The 23,219-nt window shown below is 41.9% G+C and overlaps 1 protein-coding gene across 1 annotated transcript in view; it reads left to right on the top strand.

Annotated features, from left to right (window-relative positions):
* Positions 1-13,769: 13,769 nt before the first annotated feature.
* Positions 13,770-23,219, top strand: part of LOC110495914 (aryl hydrocarbon receptor) — an 82,956-nt gene continuing 73,506 nt past the window's right edge. Inside the window, exons 1-2 of the mRNA XM_021571435.2 lie at positions 13,770-14,224; positions 20,348-20,535. Of these exons, the coding sequence (XP_021427110.2) occupies positions 14,166-14,224; positions 20,348-20,535 (247 nt within the window). The 5' untranslated portion in view covers positions 13,770-14,165. The remainder of the gene's footprint in view (positions 14,225-20,347; positions 20,536-23,219) is intronic.

Below are 23,219 nucleotides of genomic sequence, written 5' to 3'. Positions count from 1 at the left end.
TTCTCGAGTCCTCTCTCTCATCTCTCCTCACCTCCTCCTCAAAACCCATTGGAGGAGAAGGTCATAAGGGGAGGGACCTCTGGCGTTCTCATCCATTGGTTTGTGAGAAGGAGGTGAGAAGAGAGGAGAGAGGATGCGAGGGGTATGCAATTGAGATTCTATCCAAGCCTTTCTGAGTCGAGAAGATACGTCATGAGGTACCGAAAGACAATTAAAAAATGTCACTCAAACATTTCATAGCTCTACATGCTTTCAGAAAGAATAAAAATCACTGTCTCTAAGCAAGTTTATGAAATGTGTTTCACATTAGGGTTACATGAGTGTTTACAGCAGGCTTAGTGCCAAATTAGATTTACAGAACTATCCATAATCGAAAGCTGTTAAAAAGTGAGCTAAGTGCATAATTGAGCAAACACTGTAAAGCTGAGAATGCATCAATGGAACATTCATCCACACCTGGACTACCACCAGAAAAACTGTCTGAGAAGTGTTTCTCTCTCTCTCTCTCTCTCTCTCTCTCTCTGATTGGTTAACTGACAGAGGTTATAAGGGCACCTCTTGCCACCTAAAGAGACAGAGGCATGATTCAATAAACGTCTTCCTCAATTTGTCAGATAGTCGGCAGTAGGCTACATGCCAAGTTCAACTTGGCTAACCCAAATAGCTAGCTACACTCGTAGAAAAATGTGTTCCAAAGGGGTTATTCGGCTGTCCCGGTAGGACAACTCTTTTTGGTTCCAGGTAGAACCTTTTTGGTTTCAAATAGAACTCGTTTCGTGTAGAACCCTGTCAGGAAAGGGTTCTACCTAGAACCAAAAGTGTTCTACCTGGAACCAAAAATGGTTCTTCAAATGGTTCTCCTATGGAGACATCCGAAGAACACTTTTAGGTTCTAGATAGCACCTTTTCTCTAAGTGTATATAATAGCTTGTTAAATAAGAGGCCAAAAATTGTATGAAATGTTGTTACATACAGCATTTTATTTATCTTCTCCATTTTACCAATATTTTGGGATAGGGTTTTTTTTTTCTACCTGAAAACTCCAGTCAGGTTTTGGTTGATTTCACATTTTAATTCAGTGTCGTCACACGACATCCGGTAATGACTGTCTTTGGCTTTACCTTGAAGACTGTCTCCTAGACGTTGAACTGATGTGCCCAATGGGTAGCTAACTCAGCTCGCTAGCTGTGTTGACAGAGGTATACAGAAAGTAAACAAAAAACTGTAAAGTAAGTTAAGGGCAGATAAAACAATCACACAAAGAAATGATTGAAATGATTGCGAACACGGTACATAAAAGTTTATGCTTTTGGCTCAGTATATGGGGGGCCAAAATGTATTTTCTCTCTAACGTGATCGATATTATGAAATGACCATCAGCCCTTTTAAGAGAGAGAAAGTTTTTGTTTCACTGCTGCGCATCTAATCTAGTAGTTCCCTCTTCCTCCTCTTTTTCAGCCCAAATAGTTTCAATATGCTCATTATGGGCTATGTCTATTGCAAGCATTATTCAGTATATATTGCCTCATTAATCTAATGTATCCAACCCTTTGAACATTTTTGAATAAATTGTTGAATATCCAGTTAAATCACAAGAAGACACATTTCCCATATATTTAAGAGTAGTGATAGAATGTGGGATATCCAAAATCCAATTGTAAATTGACCTCAGAATTTGTTGAGCAAATTTAGGCCCACACCATGCCTCTCTACCCATACCCAGTTGGCTTTCATCCCTCTAAGAGAAAAGAGAGAAAAGACTGCCAAGCAAAGCAGGGCCTTAACCATAACTCACCCTCTGCATGTGCCTTGAACAATGTGATGGTTGATTAACATTTGACATTTACAAGTCTGTGTGTTGAACAGCGGTCCTATTGCGTGTGACTTTTGGGGGGAATGAGCAAGTGTTCAGTGATGCAGAGGAGGGAAGGGCCAATGGAAATGGAAACTGTGGTGTTTCCAGGAAAAACATCTCCCAGTCAGCGTCCATAATCCCATCCATTGAAATGTATGGATGAAGCCAATAGGCATTGGAGAGGGAGCGAGAGAGTGCAGGCCTTTAGACGGGGGAATTCGCACTTTCACTCGCACGTCTTGTCAGATCAATTTAAGCAACTAAAGTAATAATGACATCCACTGATTAAATATGAGATTGTACCTTTACATAATGTTGCTGTCTGAGAACATCGTGACAGAAATGTTGCCAATAGTAATTTTGTACATTTATTAAAAGCATCAATTCCCCTCAATGTACATAGAACATTTCTGAACCAGGACCAATATCTAAAATGTATTCAAAATAGCTTCTGAAGTTCAATGGGAAAATATGCTCATTTTTCATTTCCTGAAAACTTCTTGTATTGGAGATAAGACATTTTCATCAGACAGTGATGTAATGAAAACCAAGATTAAACACCCAAAGGAAACAAAATGTGACATTCTAAAAAAAAAAAAAGAGGCTATTTTTTCCAAATACTGTAGGTATAATGTATTTACTGTAAAATGTTTTCGACGAGGATGCTGTTATTGGATGCAATAGGAAGTGTCAGCTCCTTGCTTGTCCTGTTGTGTTTTTTTGACAGGTGCTCTAAGCCACATGGTATAGTGTAGCAGCTGGCTATGGCATAGTAGACTGGCTACGGCATAGTACCACATGCTTGCTATTGTAACACAACCTTAGTTATCAAATCCATCCCCGATCAAACCAATAATGACAAAATACATCAACAAATATGACAGACAGCCTCGTATACAACAACATTAGCATTAACAGGGATCTTTTATCGCTCTCTGTTCTGCTTGAAGCGAGTGTTAACTGCTCGTTCTAAAGTGTTAGATTTTTTTCATTCACTACAAGGGGATGCATGAGTTCATGGGAAGCCGCCATGTTTATCGTTGTGAGTATAGCCTGGGCCTCGCTAGGCCCATACCTCATGTCAGCGCTGGGGAACCAGGGAGAAGCCAACCGACCGACCGGGGCCCTAATCAACTACAGATGAGTGGAGGGACAGAGCCCGGCCAAGAGCAGAGGAGGCCCCACTCTTTAATAACACTAGAAATAACAGACGGGGGCTGAGAGGCTGTGGATGGCGGGTCCCAGAGAGGCCTGGCCCACTCTCAGTTTTTCAGCTCCAGCGTCACAGTCTTCTCCTGAAGTCACCACCTGAGAATGCTGGGACGTGGGGCCCCACAGCCCCTCGCGTGTGAACACAGTTTTTCCGAAGGAAGGGGCTCACTCTACCCACATAGAGTCAGGTAGCCCGAGCCGAGACAGCCTCAACACCAAGAATCTGCTGTTGACTCAATGCAGTCGCCTCTCCTCTCGTGTCTAGGCTACAGTAGGCCACAATGCAGGCACTGCAGCACACTCATATATGAAAAGGCAAAGCCGCAGAGGTTAGGAACTTTGACTTTGTGCTGGTCACAAATAATACAACCACATGTTTGTGTTCACAGTATAGAGAAGTGTACTACTATCCAAACTCCAAAAGAGACATATTGACATTGGTCCCACAAAATCAAAACATCCCACAAAATCAAAACAGTAATGACTTACTGTACAAAAAGGGTCTTGATCTGAGTTCTTGTAGATGTGTTATGAAACACACTTAAACACCACACATGTCCATTAAAACGCATAAGGCAAACCCACATAATAGATCCTTAAGTAGTCGGACGGAAAGTGTGGAGTGTAGAAAGCACCCAAACACAATTGTTCCCCTTTGGAGTGTTCCCATCTGTTGGTCGGGCTGAGGGGGAGAGAATTCCTTCACACGTATTTATTTGTGCTGGCTTTTCCAACTTCTGATTAGCCATACTGATTACTGGGCTTATGTGAATGAATGGAAAACAAGGCCTTGTTTCTACTGTAGCTACCAGCGTTAAAACAGTAGGCCTCCTCTTCAATGGCACTGCTGCTGCCTGCTAACAGAACAAACATCGTAAGTGACATTTGCAGATATTGTTTGACATTTTTTTCTCTCTGTAAATACATTTTATGTAGTTACTGTTGATCCTTAGGGGCCTCCTTAATTGCATTCTTCGTTAGAAACATTTGCATGGTTCTGTAAGGTGGTGTCCGTGCCTTTTGTTGCACCACGGCTTACAGTATCTGTGCCTATGCTACTTGTCCCGAGTGAGTGATAGTCGCGGGTTTGGTAACCCAAAGGTTGGGGGAACTAGGCCAGACCCAGGTGTCATAAACCCAATGCCCTAGGACCCGAGGTGAGCTGTTTGTCTTCCTCCATGATCACTGTGGTGATCACCTCACCTGCTGGATCAGACAGGTCAAGTTGAGGAAAGTAGATGTCTGAAGACTGCTGGATTATCTATTACTCTGTTATTTATGTCTGGGAGATAACTGCTTCCAATAGTTTTACCGAAATTCCAACTCCGGTCTTGAAAACACTTCCAGTCAGATAAAAAATGAGAGAGGAACATTCCTCATAAATCCCACTATCCTGTCTCTCCAAGTTGTGCCAGCCAGGTAGACGTGATATTCAATATAAAGAGTCATTACACAGCGGAGCTTGGCAGTAGCATCGAGTGGAGTTTATCATGGGAGTTCATTATTTTGGGAACTGGGAAAAGGAGATAGGCCTATCACACTGGGCACACACTGGTTGAATCAACGTGGAATAGACGTTGAATTGACGTCTGTTCCCAGTGGGATGTTGTTGCCCGTAAAATTCTGATAGTGAAGAAAACTATGCATCTGTTCTTCATAATTCATGTGAGTCCATCAGAACTTTTATGGAATTGAGTGAAGAAAGAAAGGGGACAAATCAAATCAAATACAATGTTTTGGGTCACGTACACATATTTTGCAGATGTTATTACGGGTGTCGTGAAATGCTGACATTCCTAGCTCCAACAGTGCAGTAATACCTAACAATGCAAAACGATACACACAAATCCCAAAATTAAAAAGAAAGAAATGAACAAATATAGAAATATTAGAACGAGCAATGTCAGAGTCCAGAATATAAATATGTAGTATAGGATGTGGTATGTAGACGGTATGGACAGTATATTAATAGAAAAGGTGTGTACAGTCATGGCCAAAGGTTTTGAGAATGACACAAATATTCATTTTCACAAAGTCTGCTGCCTCAGTGTCTTTCGATATTTTTTGTCAGATGTTACTATGGAATACTGAAGTATAATTACAATAATTTCTTAATTGTCAAAGGCTTTTATTGACAATTACATGAAGTTGATGCAAAGAGTCATTATTTGCAGTGTTGACCCTTCTTTTTCAAGACCTCTGCAATCCGCCCTGGCATGCTGTCAATTAACTTCTGGGCCACATCCTGACTGATGGCAGCCCATTCTTGAATAATCAATGCTTGGAGTTTGTCAGAATTTGTGGGGTTTTGTTTGTCCACCCGCCTCTTGAGGATTGACCACAAGTTCTCAATGGGATTAAGGTCTGGGGAGTTTCCTGGCCATGAACCCAAAATATTGATATTTTGTTCCCCGAGCCACTTAGTTATCACTGTTGCCTTATGGCAAGGTGCTCCATCATGCTGGAAAAGGCATTGTTAGTCACCAAATTGTTCCTGGATGGTTGGGAGAAGTTGCTCTCGGAGGATGTGTTGGAACCATTCTTTATTCATGGTTGTGTTCTTAGGCAAAATTGTGAGTGAGCCCACTCCCTTGGCTGAGAAGCAACCCCACACAAGAATGGTCTCAGGATGCTTTACTGTTGGAATGACACAGGACTGATGGTAGCGCGCCCCTTGTCTTCTCCGGACAAGCTTTTTTCCAGATGCCCCAAACAATCGGAAAGGGGATTGACTTTACACCTGTCAAAATGACTTTACCCCAGTCCTCAGCAGTCCAATCACTGTACCTTTTGCAGAATATCAGTCTGTCCCTGATGTTTTTCCTGGAGAGAAGTGGCTTCTTTGCTGCCCTTCTTGACACCAGGCCATCCTCCAAAAGTCTTTGCCTCACTGTGCGTGCATATGCACTCACAACTGCCTGCTGCCATTCCTGAGCAAGCTCTGTACTGGTGGTGCCCCGATCCTGCAGCTGAATCAACTTTAAGAAACAGTCCTGGTGCTTGCTGGACTTTCTTGGGCGCCCTGAAGCTTTCTTCACAACAATTGAACCGCTCTCCTTGGAGTTCTTAATGATCCGATAATTGGTTGATTTAGGTGCAATCTTACTGGCAACAATATCCTTGCCTGTGAAGCCCTTTTTGTGCAAAGCAATGATGACGGCACATGTTTCCTTGCAGGTAACTATGGTTGACAGAGGAAGAACAATGATTCCAAGCAACACCCTCCTTTTGAAGCTTCCAGTCTGTTATTTGAACTCAATCAGCATGACAGAGTAATCTCCAGCCGTATCTTCATCAACACTCACACCTGTGTTAACGAGAGAATCATTGACATGTCAGCTGGTCCTTTTGTGGCAGGGCTGAAATGCAGTGGAATGTTTTGGGGGGATTCAGTTCATTTGCATGGAAAAGAGGGACTTTCCAATTAATTGCAATTCATCTGATCACTCTTCATAACATTCTGGAGTATATGCAAATTACCATTATACAAACTGAGGCAGCAGACTTTGTGAAAATGTATATTTGTGTCATTCTCAAAACCTTTGGCCACGACTGTACAGCAGTAGTTATATAGGATGAGCCTCAACTAGAATACAGTATATACATATTGAGTAAAAAAGTATTATTATTTTTATTAAAGTGACCAGTTGTTTAAAGACTATGTAAATACATTGGGCAGCAGTCTCTAAGGTTCAGTGTAGAGTATCAGGTGGTAGCCGGCTAGTAACTGTGACTAAAGTTCAGGGCAGGGTACTGGGTGGAGGCCGGCTAGTGGTGACTGTTTAAAAGTCTGATGGCCTGGAGATAAAGTGAGTCTACTGCCCAATTTGCACTTCATCAGGTACCCCAAAAATTTGTGGTGATGTTTTTCAATCTGAAAAGCATGATTACACACATGTGTTATGTTATGATGCATAGAATCACTAGGAATTCCGTGTTTGCCAAAGCACTGCGATGGCAGCCTTGGATGATTACTCCTGTACATTTACTAGTTATTCACTTTTTTAAGTGTGTGTGTGGGGGGGGGGGGGGGGGGGATGTCAAAAATGGTTCGATTTAGGAAGCTGATTAAGAGTTGGTTACTTTGATCTAGACAATCTGAGAATATATCAGTCTGATTCAAATTAGCTCAACAATGACAACCTGCACCTAAGTGATTGTAACATGTGTGGGAGTCTATGGGGTGGCCCATGGAAGGGCCTGAAAGTGCTGCAGCCTTATATCAGTGACCAATGGGGCTTTGTCAGACCTAAGCCTCCCAATACTTCGTCCCAACTCGAAGCACATGTGGAGCTAGCCTCATTCGGTGCGCAGCTCCACTCCTCATTAACATGTTTATTTTCTCACACTTGGAGAAAATTGAGCATTAGGAGTGGTGAGAAGGCTAGCCTGGGTGTCAGCAGTCAGACCTGTTAGCTACACTCAAACCCAAACTTTAAGGTACCCAAACTTCAGTGTTGTAAAGTACTTTAAGTAAAAATACTTTAAAGTACTTCTTAAGTAATTTTTGGGGGGTATCTGTACTTTACTATTTTTAATCTTTGCCAACTTTTACTTTTACTTCACAACATTCCTAAAGAAAATAATGTACTTTTTACTCCATGCATTTCCCTGACACCCAAAAGTACTCGTTACATTTTGACAGGAAAATGGTCCAATTCACACACTTATCAAGAGAACATCCCTGGTCATCCCTACTGCCTCTGATCTGTCAGATTCACTAAGCACAATTTTTTTTGTAAATTAGTTTGAGTGTGCCCCTGGCTGTCTGTCAATAAAAAATGTCTGGTTTGCTTAATAAGGAATATGAAATAATTTGTACTTTTACATTTACTTATGATACTTAAGTATATTTATAAAACCAAATACTTTTAGACTTTTACTCAAATAGTATTTTACTGGGTGACTTTCACTTTTACTTGAGTCATTTTCTATTTTGGTACGGTATCTTTACTTTTACTCAAGTATGACAATCAAGTACTTTTCCACCACTGCAAAACTAACCCCTTCCATTATACCTACCTCATCTACCTACCTCTTCCCCATACTGTTTTTAATTTACTTTTCTGCTCTTTTGCACACCACTCCAGTGTTAATCTGCTAAATTGAAATGATTCGCTCCTATGGCCTATTTATTGCTTACCTCCTCATGCCTTTTGCACACACTGTATATAGACTTTCTCTTTTTTTCTACTGTATCATTGACTTGTTTGTTGTGTTATTGGCTTGTTGATTGTTTATTCCATGTGTAACTCTGTGTTGTTGTCTGTGTCACACTGCTTTGCTTTATCTTGGCCAGGTCGCAGTTGTAAATGAGAACTTGTTCTCAACTAGCCTACCTGGTTAAATAAAAGTGAAATTAAAAATACATTTAAAAAATAAATACCTGTGGGGTACAGACTGGAGTTTACAGTTTAGTCGGCCAGCCATTTCCCAGTAGGTTGGGCAGCAGAGATATCCCTTAAATCCCAAACCAACTCCTATCTCCTACCTCCTTGGCACTTGTAGAGATCTGAGATGACTAGATCTGTGTCCACTTCTACCGTCAGGAGACCCAGTGTGTGCACCCATAATCTATTCACAGGAGAGAAACGTACTTTAGAGCCCTTCCATCTACACTGTAGAGGACAAATAACACACCCTAGCCTGACTATTCAAAACATGTCAGCTAGGTAGGCACTTAGGAGTACTATACCTCACACACTGTTTTATTAAATAAATGGTGGTCTTCAGTTTCTGTTGAAAGTATAGAGGCAAGGCCAAAGTGAAGGCTAACTTCAGTATTTGATACAAACAAATCATTTCCTGAGTAGGAATGAAGACTACAGTCCTAAAGCCCACTCATTACTCTGCATGACAGCGAGCATAACCCACTACCCTCGCCTCCTTTAAAAAGTTCACAGCTAATAATCTCTCATCTCAACAAGATGAGAAATGGTACCAATTTGTCTTCCAAAAGGCCAACCTAACGCCCACAAAGGTCAAGTCCCTTCCATTAAACCCAGTTGTGATTCATTGGGCTGGAGAGAGAGAGTTAGAGCTGTCATGGAAAAAGCCATGACCAGACGGAAAGGTAAAGTTTATACAATGACCCGACCGACCAACTCTTCCCCACCCTGTTTTGCACACAGGGTGGGTGTGTGCGTGCGTGTGTGCGTGTGCGCGTGTGTTAGTCCAGGGTCCAGACCTGGACTGAGTTTGAAGAATGAGTCTCTCTCAGGTTTGGTACTTTAAGGTGGAGATTGTGTGACGACAGATATCCTCTAAGCATATACTCATAATATATTCAATATTATGTACGATGATACATGACGGTACCCATAAATATAACGATGAGAGCGCAGAGAGATCTTCACTGAACTTTACTGGGGAGAAGACTTGTATTTCCTTGTAGACTCTTTATTTTCTTCTTCCACAGATCAGGTGCTTGGCTAGACATGGCTACTCAGATCTGAGTAAAGGGTAAGGGCCACTTCTGGATTTAACAATGGATTTAATCCCTTCCTTTCTCTGTGAACCAGACAACCCCGGACTTCCCCTCTCTGCCTCAAAGAGAGGTAAACACAAACAACTTGTAGCAAATGAAACGATGCCAAATCGCAACCTTCGGCAGCCATTTTGATTGGCGGTAAGCTCCTGTAACTGTTCCCAGACCTATGTGACAGTATCAGATTTAGCTAGGTTGTTGTTGTTTTTCCACCAGTGTTGCACCCTTATAAGTACAGCACAAATTGATGACTGGACAAGGCGGCCATCCAACAGCTTGAGTTCTGATCTTCGAGCCAGTTGAGTCTTTTGAAGATCCAGTGCTTCAGTCAGTGTTTTCGTCAAATGAACGGCGAGAGCAGAGAAAGACATAATGCTCTCTTCAAAACAGCATCATCCACACCAACTCGTTAGACCAGACTCCAACACTGTCAGAAGGCATCAGTATCAGGAAAACAGCAATGCTGTGAACATGAATAACCATGGTCAGTGATTTTCAGATATACATATAAATGGATTGTATAGAACGGTCATAGTGCCAAATTCCTCGGCCTCTGTTTTTGTAAATTGCCGACCTGCCCTACAAGGGTTCTGGTTTTCACCTCTAGGGGCAGAATCCCTTGCTCTAATAAGAATGTAATGTCAGTCAATAACTGCAGGGTGAGCAGAGGGGACCAGGGGGGTACCTATTACTTGAGGGTAGAGACCAGGCAGCGAAGGTACATTTTCCACCTACTTCATGCCTCAAACCTATTAAATCTGAGTATTGTATTGGATAACCTCTCTCAGCTAATTTGTTTACATTTCCCATCATGCAACCTAAACTGTCCTTGGTTACGAAACTCACAAACAAGTACATCTTAGTCCCTTCATGCCAACAAATACTTTGTGAAGGCAGATGACATATAAATGGCATTTTCTTTTGTTTTTCCTTCAAAGCACATCAGTTTTCTGAAGCACTATATCATGGATTCAGGTACAGAAAGATGTGATAATTGAGAAGAATGCAAAATGACACAGCACTCATTTCACTTTATGAAGCTGGTTATAGAACTAAATACTACCCAGTAAAAGTTCAATGAGTAACATTTAAAACATTTAAAACTGTTTTCAACAGATTTACTAGTGTATTAAAATCACCTCTGCGTGTCTTGTTAAACACTATGGGAACAATCTTTGATTTGCCATCTAGAACTGGGAACTAACCACAGTTTTACCCTGTCCTTGCCAAACAATATAAACATCTCTGAATTGTATAACTCTAAATGTGCAATTCTTTAATTAGCTCATGTTAACAGTGCAGTTTTGTTAATGTTCCATGTTTAGTTCTTGACATGTCAGATAGAGCTAACTGAATTCTACCTTCACAATAACCCTATAATTTGTATCATACTACAGCTATCTTAACAGCATTTTATAAATCATATTTCAGATTGAAGAAGAATTTCAGATCTGAACTCCATCATGACAATAATGGAACCGTGCTTCAAATGAATGTCAAAACAGAGAGGGTTTTTATCAACTCCATTTGTTCTCACTACAAACAGTCGATTCTTCATTTGAATTCATACAATTTACACGCCCTCCGCAATCTACATAATGACAGTGCTACCGAGACAGCTTCACTAACTAAGGTCTGTGTGTCAGTTTCCTGTATGTTATCCGGACAGATTTTCTTTATTTCAAGTCAAACTTTAATGTAACTGGATGTATTTTTGACTGTAAAAGTCATTTAATGGTGCCAGATTGTGGTATATCATAAATAGCTGCTTACTTGTTATTGGTTTGTTTATAAGCACCAACAACAGTGGCTCTATGGTAACGAAATAGGTTTCCCCATGTGTTAATTTGTTCTTCGCTATGGCAGAAACTTTCCCTCCAGTGGCTGTGACGGTGATTTCAAATGCTTGCTTGGATGGGACCTTTTAATAGGCAGCTATGCCAAATGATTTCTGGTGAGTGTTGTTCATAGGGGGGAAACAGACGCAGAAAAAACAGGCACAAAATAACCAACTGGTGTTAGTTCTGGAATTGCACTCAATTTAAGCGATTTCATGTGCTCAACGTTTCCATTAGAGTGTCAACCCCAATACATTGCTTCAGTCGACAATTGGCCAAATACTTTGTCGATATGTGGATCCACACACAAACAGTGGGTATGAAAGATGTAGGAACGCTATGTCATTGCCAGCAGCTGAATATATGAAGCCAAAATACATTGTGATTGACTGATTAATCAACAAGAACTAGAACAGAGAGACCTTTTCAACCCCAATCCTCTGTTTACTGACAGGGTGTAGGAGTAAAGGGTGACAGATTGAACAGTAATGAAGGGTATAGATTGAACTCCTACTTTTTCAAAGACGTTAACTTGCGGCCACGGCCAAGTCGAAGCTGTCAGCTATTCTGTGGTGTGCTTCACTCTCCTTTCTGTGGCTGTTTGTTTTTACTGACACTGTTTCAATGTGTGTGCTGCAGATGGTTTATGCTCCGTGGTCAATGTGGTCGGTCAGAGGCTGTGTGTGTTTTTCCACTCCCTGTCAGACAGCAACACCTGGGCGACCCAACCAAACCAATCACAGTCTGGGGTGTCAACATCACTGCAGCCTGAGTACAGAACATATCAACGTGTTAGTAAACATTGGCCTCCCTGGCCCAGTCCACATGATTGGTCGTAGCAAAGTCCTGATACAGTGAGGCTCTATTTTATTCTATCCTATTCTATTAGTTTCTATTCTATGTGATTATAATCCTGTCCCTTGTGTCTCCTTGAAGTTGTCGAATTTTTACCTGTAAGTCCCTATTGGCAGTGTTAATCATTCACTTCAGTTTCCCTCAGAATTGAATGATTCAATATGATCATGTCCTGGAAATACTGTCCTACTACTAGGATCCATTGGCCAAGCTAAGTTGTCACAGAGGAAAGAGGAGATGGAATAAAACAAGGCATTTTACAATAACTGTCCATAGTTTGCAAGTGTATTTAATGGATTGTGGTTTGGGGAGTTTCAAAAGCCCATGGACATGACAGCATTTCTTTGTTGAAATCAACAACAAAAAAACTCTTCAAGACAACCCTAGGCAACCATTACCACATTCATCATTGAACCAGAAGCAATAAGTCATCTTTATGGGAAGAGTGTCTGAAAAGTTCCCAGCATCATTGAACCATGCTACAACCACATGGTAACAAGGTTATGGTAGAGCCCTGTAGCCCGGGAATACCTGGCTATCTATTACATACTATTGCATGGGAGAAAGTGGCTTTGGAAATGTTTGGTTGCCAAAGTTCATGCACTAACATAAAATGATCTGAAATTGTGTATATTAAAAATGTTTTACCCTAGCATTCAAGTATAAGTTTAGAGGCCCAGGACAATAGCCAGCATTTAAATTGAAATGAGTTATTGCACATAGCTCTGAGGGCGTTCTCCATGATATCAAAGGTTGCAAACGATTATGTAAGTACAATACGTACAGTTTGTCCTCGTTGTATATATCATAAACAACTCCGCCTTTAAAGGGGCAATCTGCACTTTCTAAACCAATTTTTAAAATGTAAATGAATGATACTGTATATATATATATACCCATTGATTCTTGAATAATGTAACCTCTTGAGCTTAGTACTCCATCAGACCCAACATATAAGCTTGTTTTACTCTTTTGTTTGTAAACAATGTCATTAGAAACGATCACTGTATAACCTCAAAACATGGTTACAACTATAATTTTGATAACATGGATACTCAGTCCTTGAGTCCATAGCTCTGTGCCTCTGTCTATGAATTTCAGAGTGGATATATTTCTCCAGCCCCATCCCTCAGATGTTTACCAAAACAGTGGCGGGGTCAACCGCTTCTATATTGTTAGAAATGCAGATTGCCTCTTTAAAGGTACATCTCTCAATTCAATTCAAGGGGCTTTATTGGCATGGGCAACATATGTTAACATTCTCAAATCAAGTGAAGTAGATAATAAATAAAAGAGAAATAAACAATACAAATTAACAGTAGACATAAAACTCTCTCTCTCTCTCTCTCTCTCTCTCTCTCTCTCTCTCTCTCTCTCTCTCTCTCTCTCTCTCTCTCTCTCTCTCTCTCTCTCTCTCTCTCTCTCATATTTCCTGAAAGCGCTTTGCACCAATAGCGAGCAGCCCCACTGTACCTGGTGCAGTGAACCAGCGCTCTGGATTGGTTCGAACAGCAGAAAACGCAGCCTTTACGTTCGCCCAACTGGAGGAGTGTACAGTATGTTAATGCATTAGGGATGACAGCATAACAAATATATAAAAAAGGAAGGAGTCAAATGTGTTCGGTTCACGCACGACATTTCTAGCTGCTGTGCAGTTTGAAAAGTTTGTCTAACCTTTTACAATCAAAAAGCAATTTTGGATTTATCGGTCTGGTATACCAAGAGGAATAGTGTCTGCGCATATTTGGAGCTTCGACGTATGAGACGTTCTGTACATCGGAACGGAGTCCTTGTGGATATTTACATGATACAGAGCTTTATCAGGTCGTGTGTCTTCGAAAACTATCTGCAAGAATAAGAGGGAAACGTATTAGATAGTCTTATTCTGTAGACTTTCTTAGTGAGATAGATATACATCATGTTGGGGAGTACGGCGCAGTATGCAGCTAAGAAACGGAAGAAGCCTGTTCAGAAAATGTAAGCAACTCTGAATATAATTTTCAAGTTTAAAGATACGGCTACTTTGTGTAAAGGAAATATTACATTACATTGCTTCACTAAATCAAGTTACGCAAATAAGACCGATGTGCATGTTCACTACCTTTTGTCATACATTTATGGGTGAATGCATTTTTACGACACACACATTGATTGACGTGTTATGTATCAATCTACAATTGATCATATTCTATTAATAATATGCATATTATGATACTGGTTTTGTGTTTAAGTTGTGCGTAAAGTTGGTATAGCTCTGGGTATCTGCAGTGATTCTGCAGATACAACGATGCCCAACTAATTTGAGACTACTCTCGTTCCAAACCATTTTCATTCGATGTGTTATCTATACAATCTCTATTTAAGTTCTCAGTATTTTCCACAATAGCCTGCTATAAATGCTTCCTCAAGTCTTTAGGGTTACCTTAAGATTGAGTTTTGGTGTGTAGTTATGGTCTGGCATGGAAATGGTAGTCTTGCATTAGTCATAATCAAGTTGAAAATTGGCTGCGCTCTCATGCAATACTTACATGGGGGAGGGAGAGCAGGGAAAACTGGGTCGAAATTTTGTAATTTAATAGACCTGCGGTTTTTTTCCAGTCATGAGGAACAAACTTTTTTGAATTTCAAAAAATTTTCCTCTGCAAATTACCATATTTCGAAGTCACACAAAGTTATACAGTTGTATTTTCTGGCAAAAAAAAAAATACTTGAACAAATCGTTTTTTAAAAAATGTTTCAATTTATTGCACTATTCAGAACATTTTGGTCCCAAGATTCCAGCAAAAATCTAATTTTAGTTTATCTGACTGTCATTTATCTGCATGTCCAGCCCTTATATTTACATAAAGAGTTGCATTTATGAGATGTCAATAAAAAAATAAGATCCGTCTAAGCATAAACTTGATTACAAAAAATAATTTACATGATTGCTGTAAGTACAGCAATTGTTTGCTCACTGGGAAATGAATATCCAACTTGTCAGTGACAACTGTGTTTGGAGTTTGTTTGGAGTTTTTGTCAGCAATTCATTGAGCATATTACAGTGTTATTGACACATTGTCCTGGGATTTCCAATGATCTTCTATATAGAAGAACCCCTTACCTTCTAATGACTCTTACGTAGCTTGTGAGCAACATAGATCAAAACACATGTTTGTGAGAGTCTTAGCGTTTCATAGAATGCATTTAATAGTTTGTAGCTCAAACCATTCGGACTCTACAGACATTTCTGCATAAAAAAACCTGCCCCGGGCCCCTTCGGGTTCCGCCCTTGTCTCACAAATACTGCTCTAGCTCAGCCGCCGGTAATCAAACAGACTAATGGTTGGTATTTACGGATGCAGGAGAATTAGACGATTCCAATGGTACAAGAAGACTGTAGCTCAGACGCACAATGTTCGAAGTCCGAAACGCACCAGCGATATGGTGGGACTCATTGAGTTAATAAGTATGAGTAATTACTTTATTATTACCTAGTTATAACCTTATGACCCTATTCAGCAAGTATTTTACTAAATTTTGAAAAAGTATTTTCTTTCTCTAATCTCCACACTTTCTACCAGCCCGATATGTAAACATTACCTTTTCATTGCTCTCTCCCTCTATCAGATTTCCAGAAGGTTGGAACAATGGCACAGGCTAACCTGTTGGCCTTTTATAAAGAGAAGATTGATGATATAACATTACCTACGGCAGGAGACAGTGTCTACAGTTCTATAATGTCCAATAGATTGAGTTTTTTCTACCTCCACAATGATATCATTGTGTGGCTGCTGTGTGCAGACCAGGCTTAATCTGCCTCTCAAATGGCACTCTATTCCGTATACAGTATAGTGCACTACTTTTGACCAGGGCTCATAGGGCTCTCTGGTAAAAATGTAGTGCACTATATATGGAATAGGATGCCATTTGGGATGCATCGCTAGTGTTTTAGTAGACATTCCTCTGAGTATGATACTCAGTCCGCCACTCTCACTAGGTCACTGACTTATAGTTGTTGATTTTCCGTTTCAGAACAGAAAAAGCATTACTCTTTGTGATTTCTCTGTGAATCAAATGAGAGTGACAGACAGACAGACAGACAGACAGACAGACAGACAGACAGACAGACAGACAGACATGGAACCCGACAGGCAGGCAGACAGACAGACAGACAGACAGACAGACAGACAGACAGACAGACAGACAGACAGACAGACAGACAGACAGACAGACATGGAACCCGACAGGCAGACAGACACACAGACAGACAGCCTAGACCCTGGCTCTCCAGTCCACACCAGACCCTCGGCCACCCCTCCACCGCTGGCCTGCCACTTGTCAGTGACGTCACATGGCTACATTAACTGTAACGGCCCTCACCAGAAGCTCATTACGGTAACACTTGAGCCGGAAGTGACTCGGCTATTTTCGGCAGCATGTCAACGGATTAATATGACTTTGATGGTGATGACCATGCATTCACATCCCCACATTTTAAAGTTTTACTTTAAGGGACCCCTATTCCCCATCCACAGGTGTGGCTACTACCTTCACCATTACTTCACAGACAGTGTCTTGGCTGTTTGGAAAGAATGTTAGACAGTATTTACCTTGTCTTTTTTTCTTCTTTACCAAACAGTTTAGAAAGAATGCTAGACAGTTTTGATGTACTTGTTATTTTAGACATAGAACCTAATCTTATTCAGGGGTTGTTGCTAGACTGACTCAGACAAAGTACCTTTGTTTGGGAGTCTGGGAAAGCAGTCTTGCAAGAAGATGGTAAAACTCTGCCAAGATAGATAACATAACACTACACATCCATTGTTTTAAGAATTGGACCTACAGCATGAGTCATGGTGAGAGGGCCAGCGAGGTGGGCAAGGCGAACGCTGCAGGTTGAGCCATCCGAGTTTAATTCCAGTCTTGTTTTGTTGTGGTGGACCAGAGACAGATAGAGTTCTACTGGAGGTTATCAGGGTGGGAATGACCTTACCAGAGCCGGGCTCAAATAGTATTTGTGCACTTTCAAATACTTTAGCTGACCTTGGTTGAGCTTGCCTGGCGCAAAGTAACCAATAGAATAGGCCCAAAAGGCAAAACCTTGCCCATCTGGCACTCCGTGATGGCTATGTCAAATGTTGAAAGTATTTGATGGAAAATAAATACTATTTGAATCCAGGCCTGGGCCCCGCTATTTCCAAACGTGCACAGGCCTCTCGTTGTCATGTGTCGGTTACAACACTCAAAATCAGATGACCTAGATCTGGTTCCTCTATCACTCCTCCTCTGTTCAGCCATCAGGTTGACCTTTGGAAGACTGGCCTGTTATCTATTTTGGTTCAGATCTCGTCCGTCTGGTTTGAACTGTTTATGGAAATGTTGGCCATTTTAATGATGTGAGCCAAAATGCTAGCACTTATCTCATTATAAATACGTAAGTATGTAAACATCACTGTGTGGTCCTTGCAGTGATTAAGAGTACACTACTGTAACATTGAACTACGTGCACCCATATCAAAACATGCTAATGTCACTTGGAATTTGTCACTAACTTGTGATATCACCTGTGCTACAACAATGAAGGTACCTCCGTCTGTGTGAGGTATCCAAGATGTAATCCAAGATGGTGGACGGACAGAGATGGTCTGAATGAAGGGCCTATTGTCCCCAAGGCCAGTCTCGGGTGTCATCACTTTCCCTTGTTTTCTGGGAATGTATAATTTGGTTCCAAACCTCTGGCTTGAGTTACTGTTGAAATCCCTTTGGGTAAACCCTTGGTGGGGAAAATACGGCGTTGGGTTACAACAGACCTCCATTTGACAACAATGGCTTGGTTTCTCAAGACAAGGTTCTCCCAAACATTGAACCAGGAAATTCTGAAGTGGGAGAACTTGTTGGTTTTAAGGATTGGTAAGAGTAGACCAATGACACACTATGTTAACAACATTATAAGGTTTAGGGTTTGAAATGTCATCTATGTCCATGACAATTCATTTCTAATACATTTGTCAGTTTTTCTTATATGTCTTAAAGTTCATTTCCAATAACATTTTTCACATAGTTTTTTTTGTTGGAATGGATGATTATGATGTACAGTATACTTGACACACAAAGCTAATATTGCCTTGCTTATCAAATGCCTAAAACAACTCTGACCAGCCTAATACAAGCTCTTGGACTTAAGGCCTATTGTAGTTAGTTGAACATTATAATGGATTAGTTATGCTATTTGACAGTTTACAAAGAGAGTTAAGTACATTTCTAGGAATATGCCAGAGAGAGTGCAGTTGCTGTGACCCAAAGGTGCTTGGTGAGACTTACTCTAAGACAAAACACCTGGTACACAGAGGCCTGTATTTGTGAGGAATCAGGATGACGTCATACTGCACCAATGGCGTGGTTCTTTACTTGAGGTTGAGAATCACATCTGTTTCAGCTACTCTTCAACTATCAAAGGGGAACGCGTCTCTGTATGTATCTGAAATGACACTGTATTCCCTATAGTTCACTACTTTTGATGCTATAGGCCCGGGGTGTCATACAAATGTTCCACGCGGGCCGCTTTCGATCTTCACCGAGGTCCGGAGGGCCGCAGTTTAAACTGAGCTTGCCGTCAAAATGTGCAAAAAAACTTGTCCTCTACCTATCACTTTCGGAATGTTCGATGCTTATTGACTGTCAAGCTTTCGTTTCGATGACTGTTAGCTAGCTGGACAGAGTGAAGAGACATTTCTGTATGTACTGAACAAAAATTTAAACGCAACATATAAAGTGTTGGTCCCATTTTTCATGAGCTGAAATAAAAGATCACAGAAATTGTCCATATGCACAAAATGTTTTTTTTTTCTCTCAAGTTCTGTGCACAAATTTGTCTATATCCCTGTTGGTGAGGATTTCTCCTTTACCAAGATAATCCATCCACCTGACAAGTGTGGCATATCAAGAAGCTGATTAAACAGCATGATCATTACACAGATGCACCTTGTGCTGGGTGACAATGAAAGGCAACTAAAATGTGCAATTTTGTCGCACAACACAATGCCACAGATGTCTCAAGTTTTGAGGGAGCGTGCAATTGGCATGCTGACTACAGGAATGTCCACCTGAGCTGTTAACAGAGAATGTAATGTTAATTTCCCTACCATAAGTCGCCTCCAACGTAATTTTTTTTTTGGGGGGGCAGTATGTCCAACCGGCCTTACATCCCCAGACCACGTGTAAACACGCCAACCCCGGACCTCCACATCCGGCTTCTTCACCTGCGGGATTGTCCGAGACCAGACACCCAGACAGCTGATAAAACTGAGGAGTATTTATGTCTGTAATAAAGCCCTTTTGTGGGAGAAAAAACTAATTCTGATTGGCTGCGCCCCTGCCCAGTCATGTGAAATCCATAGTTTAGGGCCTAATTCATTTATTTAAATTGACTGATTTCCTTATATGAACTGAAACTCGGTAAAATTGTCGAAGTTGTTGCATGTTGCGTTTATATTTTTGTTCAGTAAATATATGTATTTACTCAAACCGCCCGCTGGCCTTGAGTTTGACACGTGCTTTAGGGAATAGGGTGCCATTTTGTACATTTGTAAACTTGAGACATCTCTGTGAAAGACAATTGTTCTTGGAGGTTTTTGGGTCTGGATCACATTTCATTTCCTGAAGTGGCCCTATGTATGCTTTTCAACAGCCTTAGAGTCTTCTTTAGTGCCATAACTCCCTTCAACAGAAACCCAACAGTGGACAGGGGAATACCCTAACCCGAATAGCACACAGCTAAAATCATAGAGTAGATCCAACTTCATTAAGGACTAAATTGATCAGGCATTTTCACATTACAATAAAATGAAATCGGATTCCATGTAATATATGCACTAGTATTCCATTCTCTTCTTTACCAAAATATTTCTTACAAGATGGTTTCATCATCACCAGAGAAACCAGGCTGTTTAGCAGAGACCCGGGGCTGCTTGTCACACTTTCTACTCTGGTGTGTAATTCTCAGTACCAGTATGCCTCTCTTCGGCAATAATAGAAAGACCAAGTTCTTGGGTTGAAAAACCCTGCATCAATTTTAAACCCCCATCATCGAACCGTAACTTATTTTTCTCTCTTTTTCAGTCCTAAACCCCCTCCTACAGATGGCATCAAATCGAATCCGTCAAAGCGCCACAGGGATCGGCTGAACGGAGAGCTGGACAAGTTGACCGGGCTGTTGCCGTTCTCGGAGGACGTATGTGCGAGGCTGGACAAGTTGTCTGTGCTTCGGCTCAGTGTGGGATACCTAAAGGTCAAGAGCTTCTTCAGTGGTGGGTGGCACATACTCTGACTCATAGATAAACCAACACTTTAGCTGCCTCATAGGCCACATGGTGGCTAACTCTTGCGAAAGAGGTGAAGACTGTTAGATTGAGATCTGTAGTTTTTGGTTTGAGGCTTCTTTTTCTCCCTTCTTTTCGCCTCGCTTCTCACCTCTGACTGCTAGTCTCTCTCTCTCTCTCTCTCTCTCTCTCTCTCTCTCTCTCTCTCTCTCTCTCTCTCTCTCGCTCTCTCTCTCTCTCTTCCTCTCTATTTCTCTCAGGAAACGGTTTATATCTGTGTTGCCGTGTTAATTGCACTTTGAGGCTCTGAGGCCGAGTGTTGAGTAGAGGACAGACAGAAATATTACCTCAGAGTGTCACATGGCCAGACGCAAGCTTCCTTTTCCTGTTCGAGTGGCAACACATGTTCTAAATATCATCACACACACACACACCCATCCCCCCACCGCCCGGCCCCTCTTAACTTTCCGGCCCCTCTTAACTCCCAAAACAGCAGAGGATGTTCTTGTGGTCGGAGATGTTAGCTAGCACTGCACATACACGCACACACATACACACCAGAAAGATTGACTGTCCTTGCTAGTTTCTGCCACACATAACCTTTCCTCAAATAGTTCCTGCCCTGTCCAAAATAGCATCAATTAGAAGAAGACTGCAGCCTCGTTGCAAGCCAGGCCATGACGAGAGCTAACAGACACTGCGACAATTATTATTTTATTTTTTGGTCTGGGCATCCACCGACATAGCAGTTAGCTATAAACACTCTACATCAACAACAAAGGCAAATCAGACAAGGCCCTTTGCATATTGTATGTTTTGGACATAACTTCCTTGGCAACCAAAGGTGTTAATTGTAACGAATGGAGACATGCGTTTATTGCGTTACTAAGTAAACGTTGCCAGGGCGATGGCCATACACGAGTAGTCATGATGAGCGAGTAGTTATGAGCTACAAGCCCCAAAGCAGTTAGGAGATCCCGTTTTGTTTTTCGAATCCTCTTTTACACCACAACAACACACACAGCAGCAGCAGCAGAGCCTCTCACCCTCACTCTCTATCCCCTCTCTCTTTCTCTTATGGAGCAACAGAGAGGGTCAGAAGGACAGAGAGGGTGTGTGGAGGGAGCTGGAAATCAGGCGTTGAACTCTGACTCCACCCACACTCTACTTCCTGTGCAACCCCTTACCCTCCTTTCCTTCTTCTGTTCCCTCCCTTCCTCCTTCCTCATCGGCCTGTGTGAAGTTCAAGTTCACAAACTCCCCCTCCTCTCAAACAAACGCAACAGGATCCTAGTAGAGTGGTGTACTGTGCTTGCACGGCATGGTCCAAAAAGGAATCGTCTTATACATTATATATGAGCATTTTTACATTATTAGTTGCTATTAAAGATACTAGAACTTTAGTTCAACTCACAGATTTTCTCAGTGATGCAATTTTGGTCATCCTCAAACATGCTGTGGTGGTCACTGCCCTTTGGTCATCCTCAAACATGCTGTGGTGGTCACTGCCCTTTGGTCATCCTCAAACATGCTGTGGTGGTCACTGCCCTTTGGTCATCCTCAAACATGCTGTGGTGGTCACTGCCCTTTGGTCATCCTCAAACATGCTGTGGTGGTCACTGCCCTTTGGTCATCCTCAAACATGCTGTGGTGGTCACTGCCCTTTGGTCATCCTCAAACATGCTGTGGTGGTCACTGCCCTTTGGTCATCCTCAAACATGCTGTGGTGGTCACTGCCCTTTGGTCATCCTCAAACATGCTGTGGTGGTCACTGCCCTTTGGTCATCCTCAAACATGCTGTGGTGGTCACTGCCCTTTGGTCATCCTCAAACATGCTGTGGTGGTCACTGCCCTTTGGTCATCCTCAAACATGCTGTGGTGGTCACTTGCCCTTTGGTCATCCTCAAGCATTCTGTGGTGGTCACTGCCCTTTGGTCATCCTCAAGCATTCTGTGGTGGTCACTGCCCTTTGGTCATCCTCAAACATGCTGTTGTGGTCAACTCCCCTTGTCCGCTTTTAATTTCATGACCACAAAACGCTTTGGTCAGGCCTGAGCTATGTAGATGTATGGAGAGCTCAGAGTAGGTTGAAGTGGCTGGATGATTGGCTCAGTAGAAACAGACCTCTGTACTCTTGAGGTCCAAACTGGACCTGCTCTTTTATTTTTTTATTTTTTTTATTCAACTTGGCAATTCAGTTAAGAACACATTCTTATTTACAATGACGGCCTACCCCGGCCAAACGACGCTGGGCCAATTGTGCGCCGCCCTATGGGACTCCCAATCACGGCCAGATGTGATGCAGCCTGGATCGTCCTTGCTCTGTCTTGCCCCTCGCCTCAATCATAGACCACTGAAGGATGATGGGAAGGAGGCCGGCCTAGAGCCGTAAGGTGTCGCGGTTGATGAGAAAAGCCCTAGGGTTGTGTCCCACGCCTCCCAAGGCGCTCCACATAAGCAGCACATTGCAGCTTCCCCATGATCGTCAACCTACTGGCCCACCAGACCAAAATGTGCTCTCTCTCCCTGTCTGCTGAATGTACTGTGTTTTAATCTCCCACGGGTGTCTGCTCTCTGCAGGGGCCCCACTGCTACACAATCTATCTGTTGTCTATCTGGGCCGCCCCCAGGTGATGAGGGTAGGAAACAACATCTCCACCCCGCTGATCCTC

The sequence above is a fragment of the Oncorhynchus mykiss genome, chromosome 18, assembly GCF_013265735.2.
Source record: "Oncorhynchus mykiss isolate Arlee chromosome 18, USDA_OmykA_1.1, whole genome shotgun sequence".
Classification (NCBI taxonomy): Eukaryota; Metazoa; Chordata; class Actinopteri; order Salmoniformes; family Salmonidae; genus Oncorhynchus; species Oncorhynchus mykiss.
Note: the sequence above shows the minus strand (reverse complement) of the source record. Positions and strands in the feature narration are given on the sequence as shown.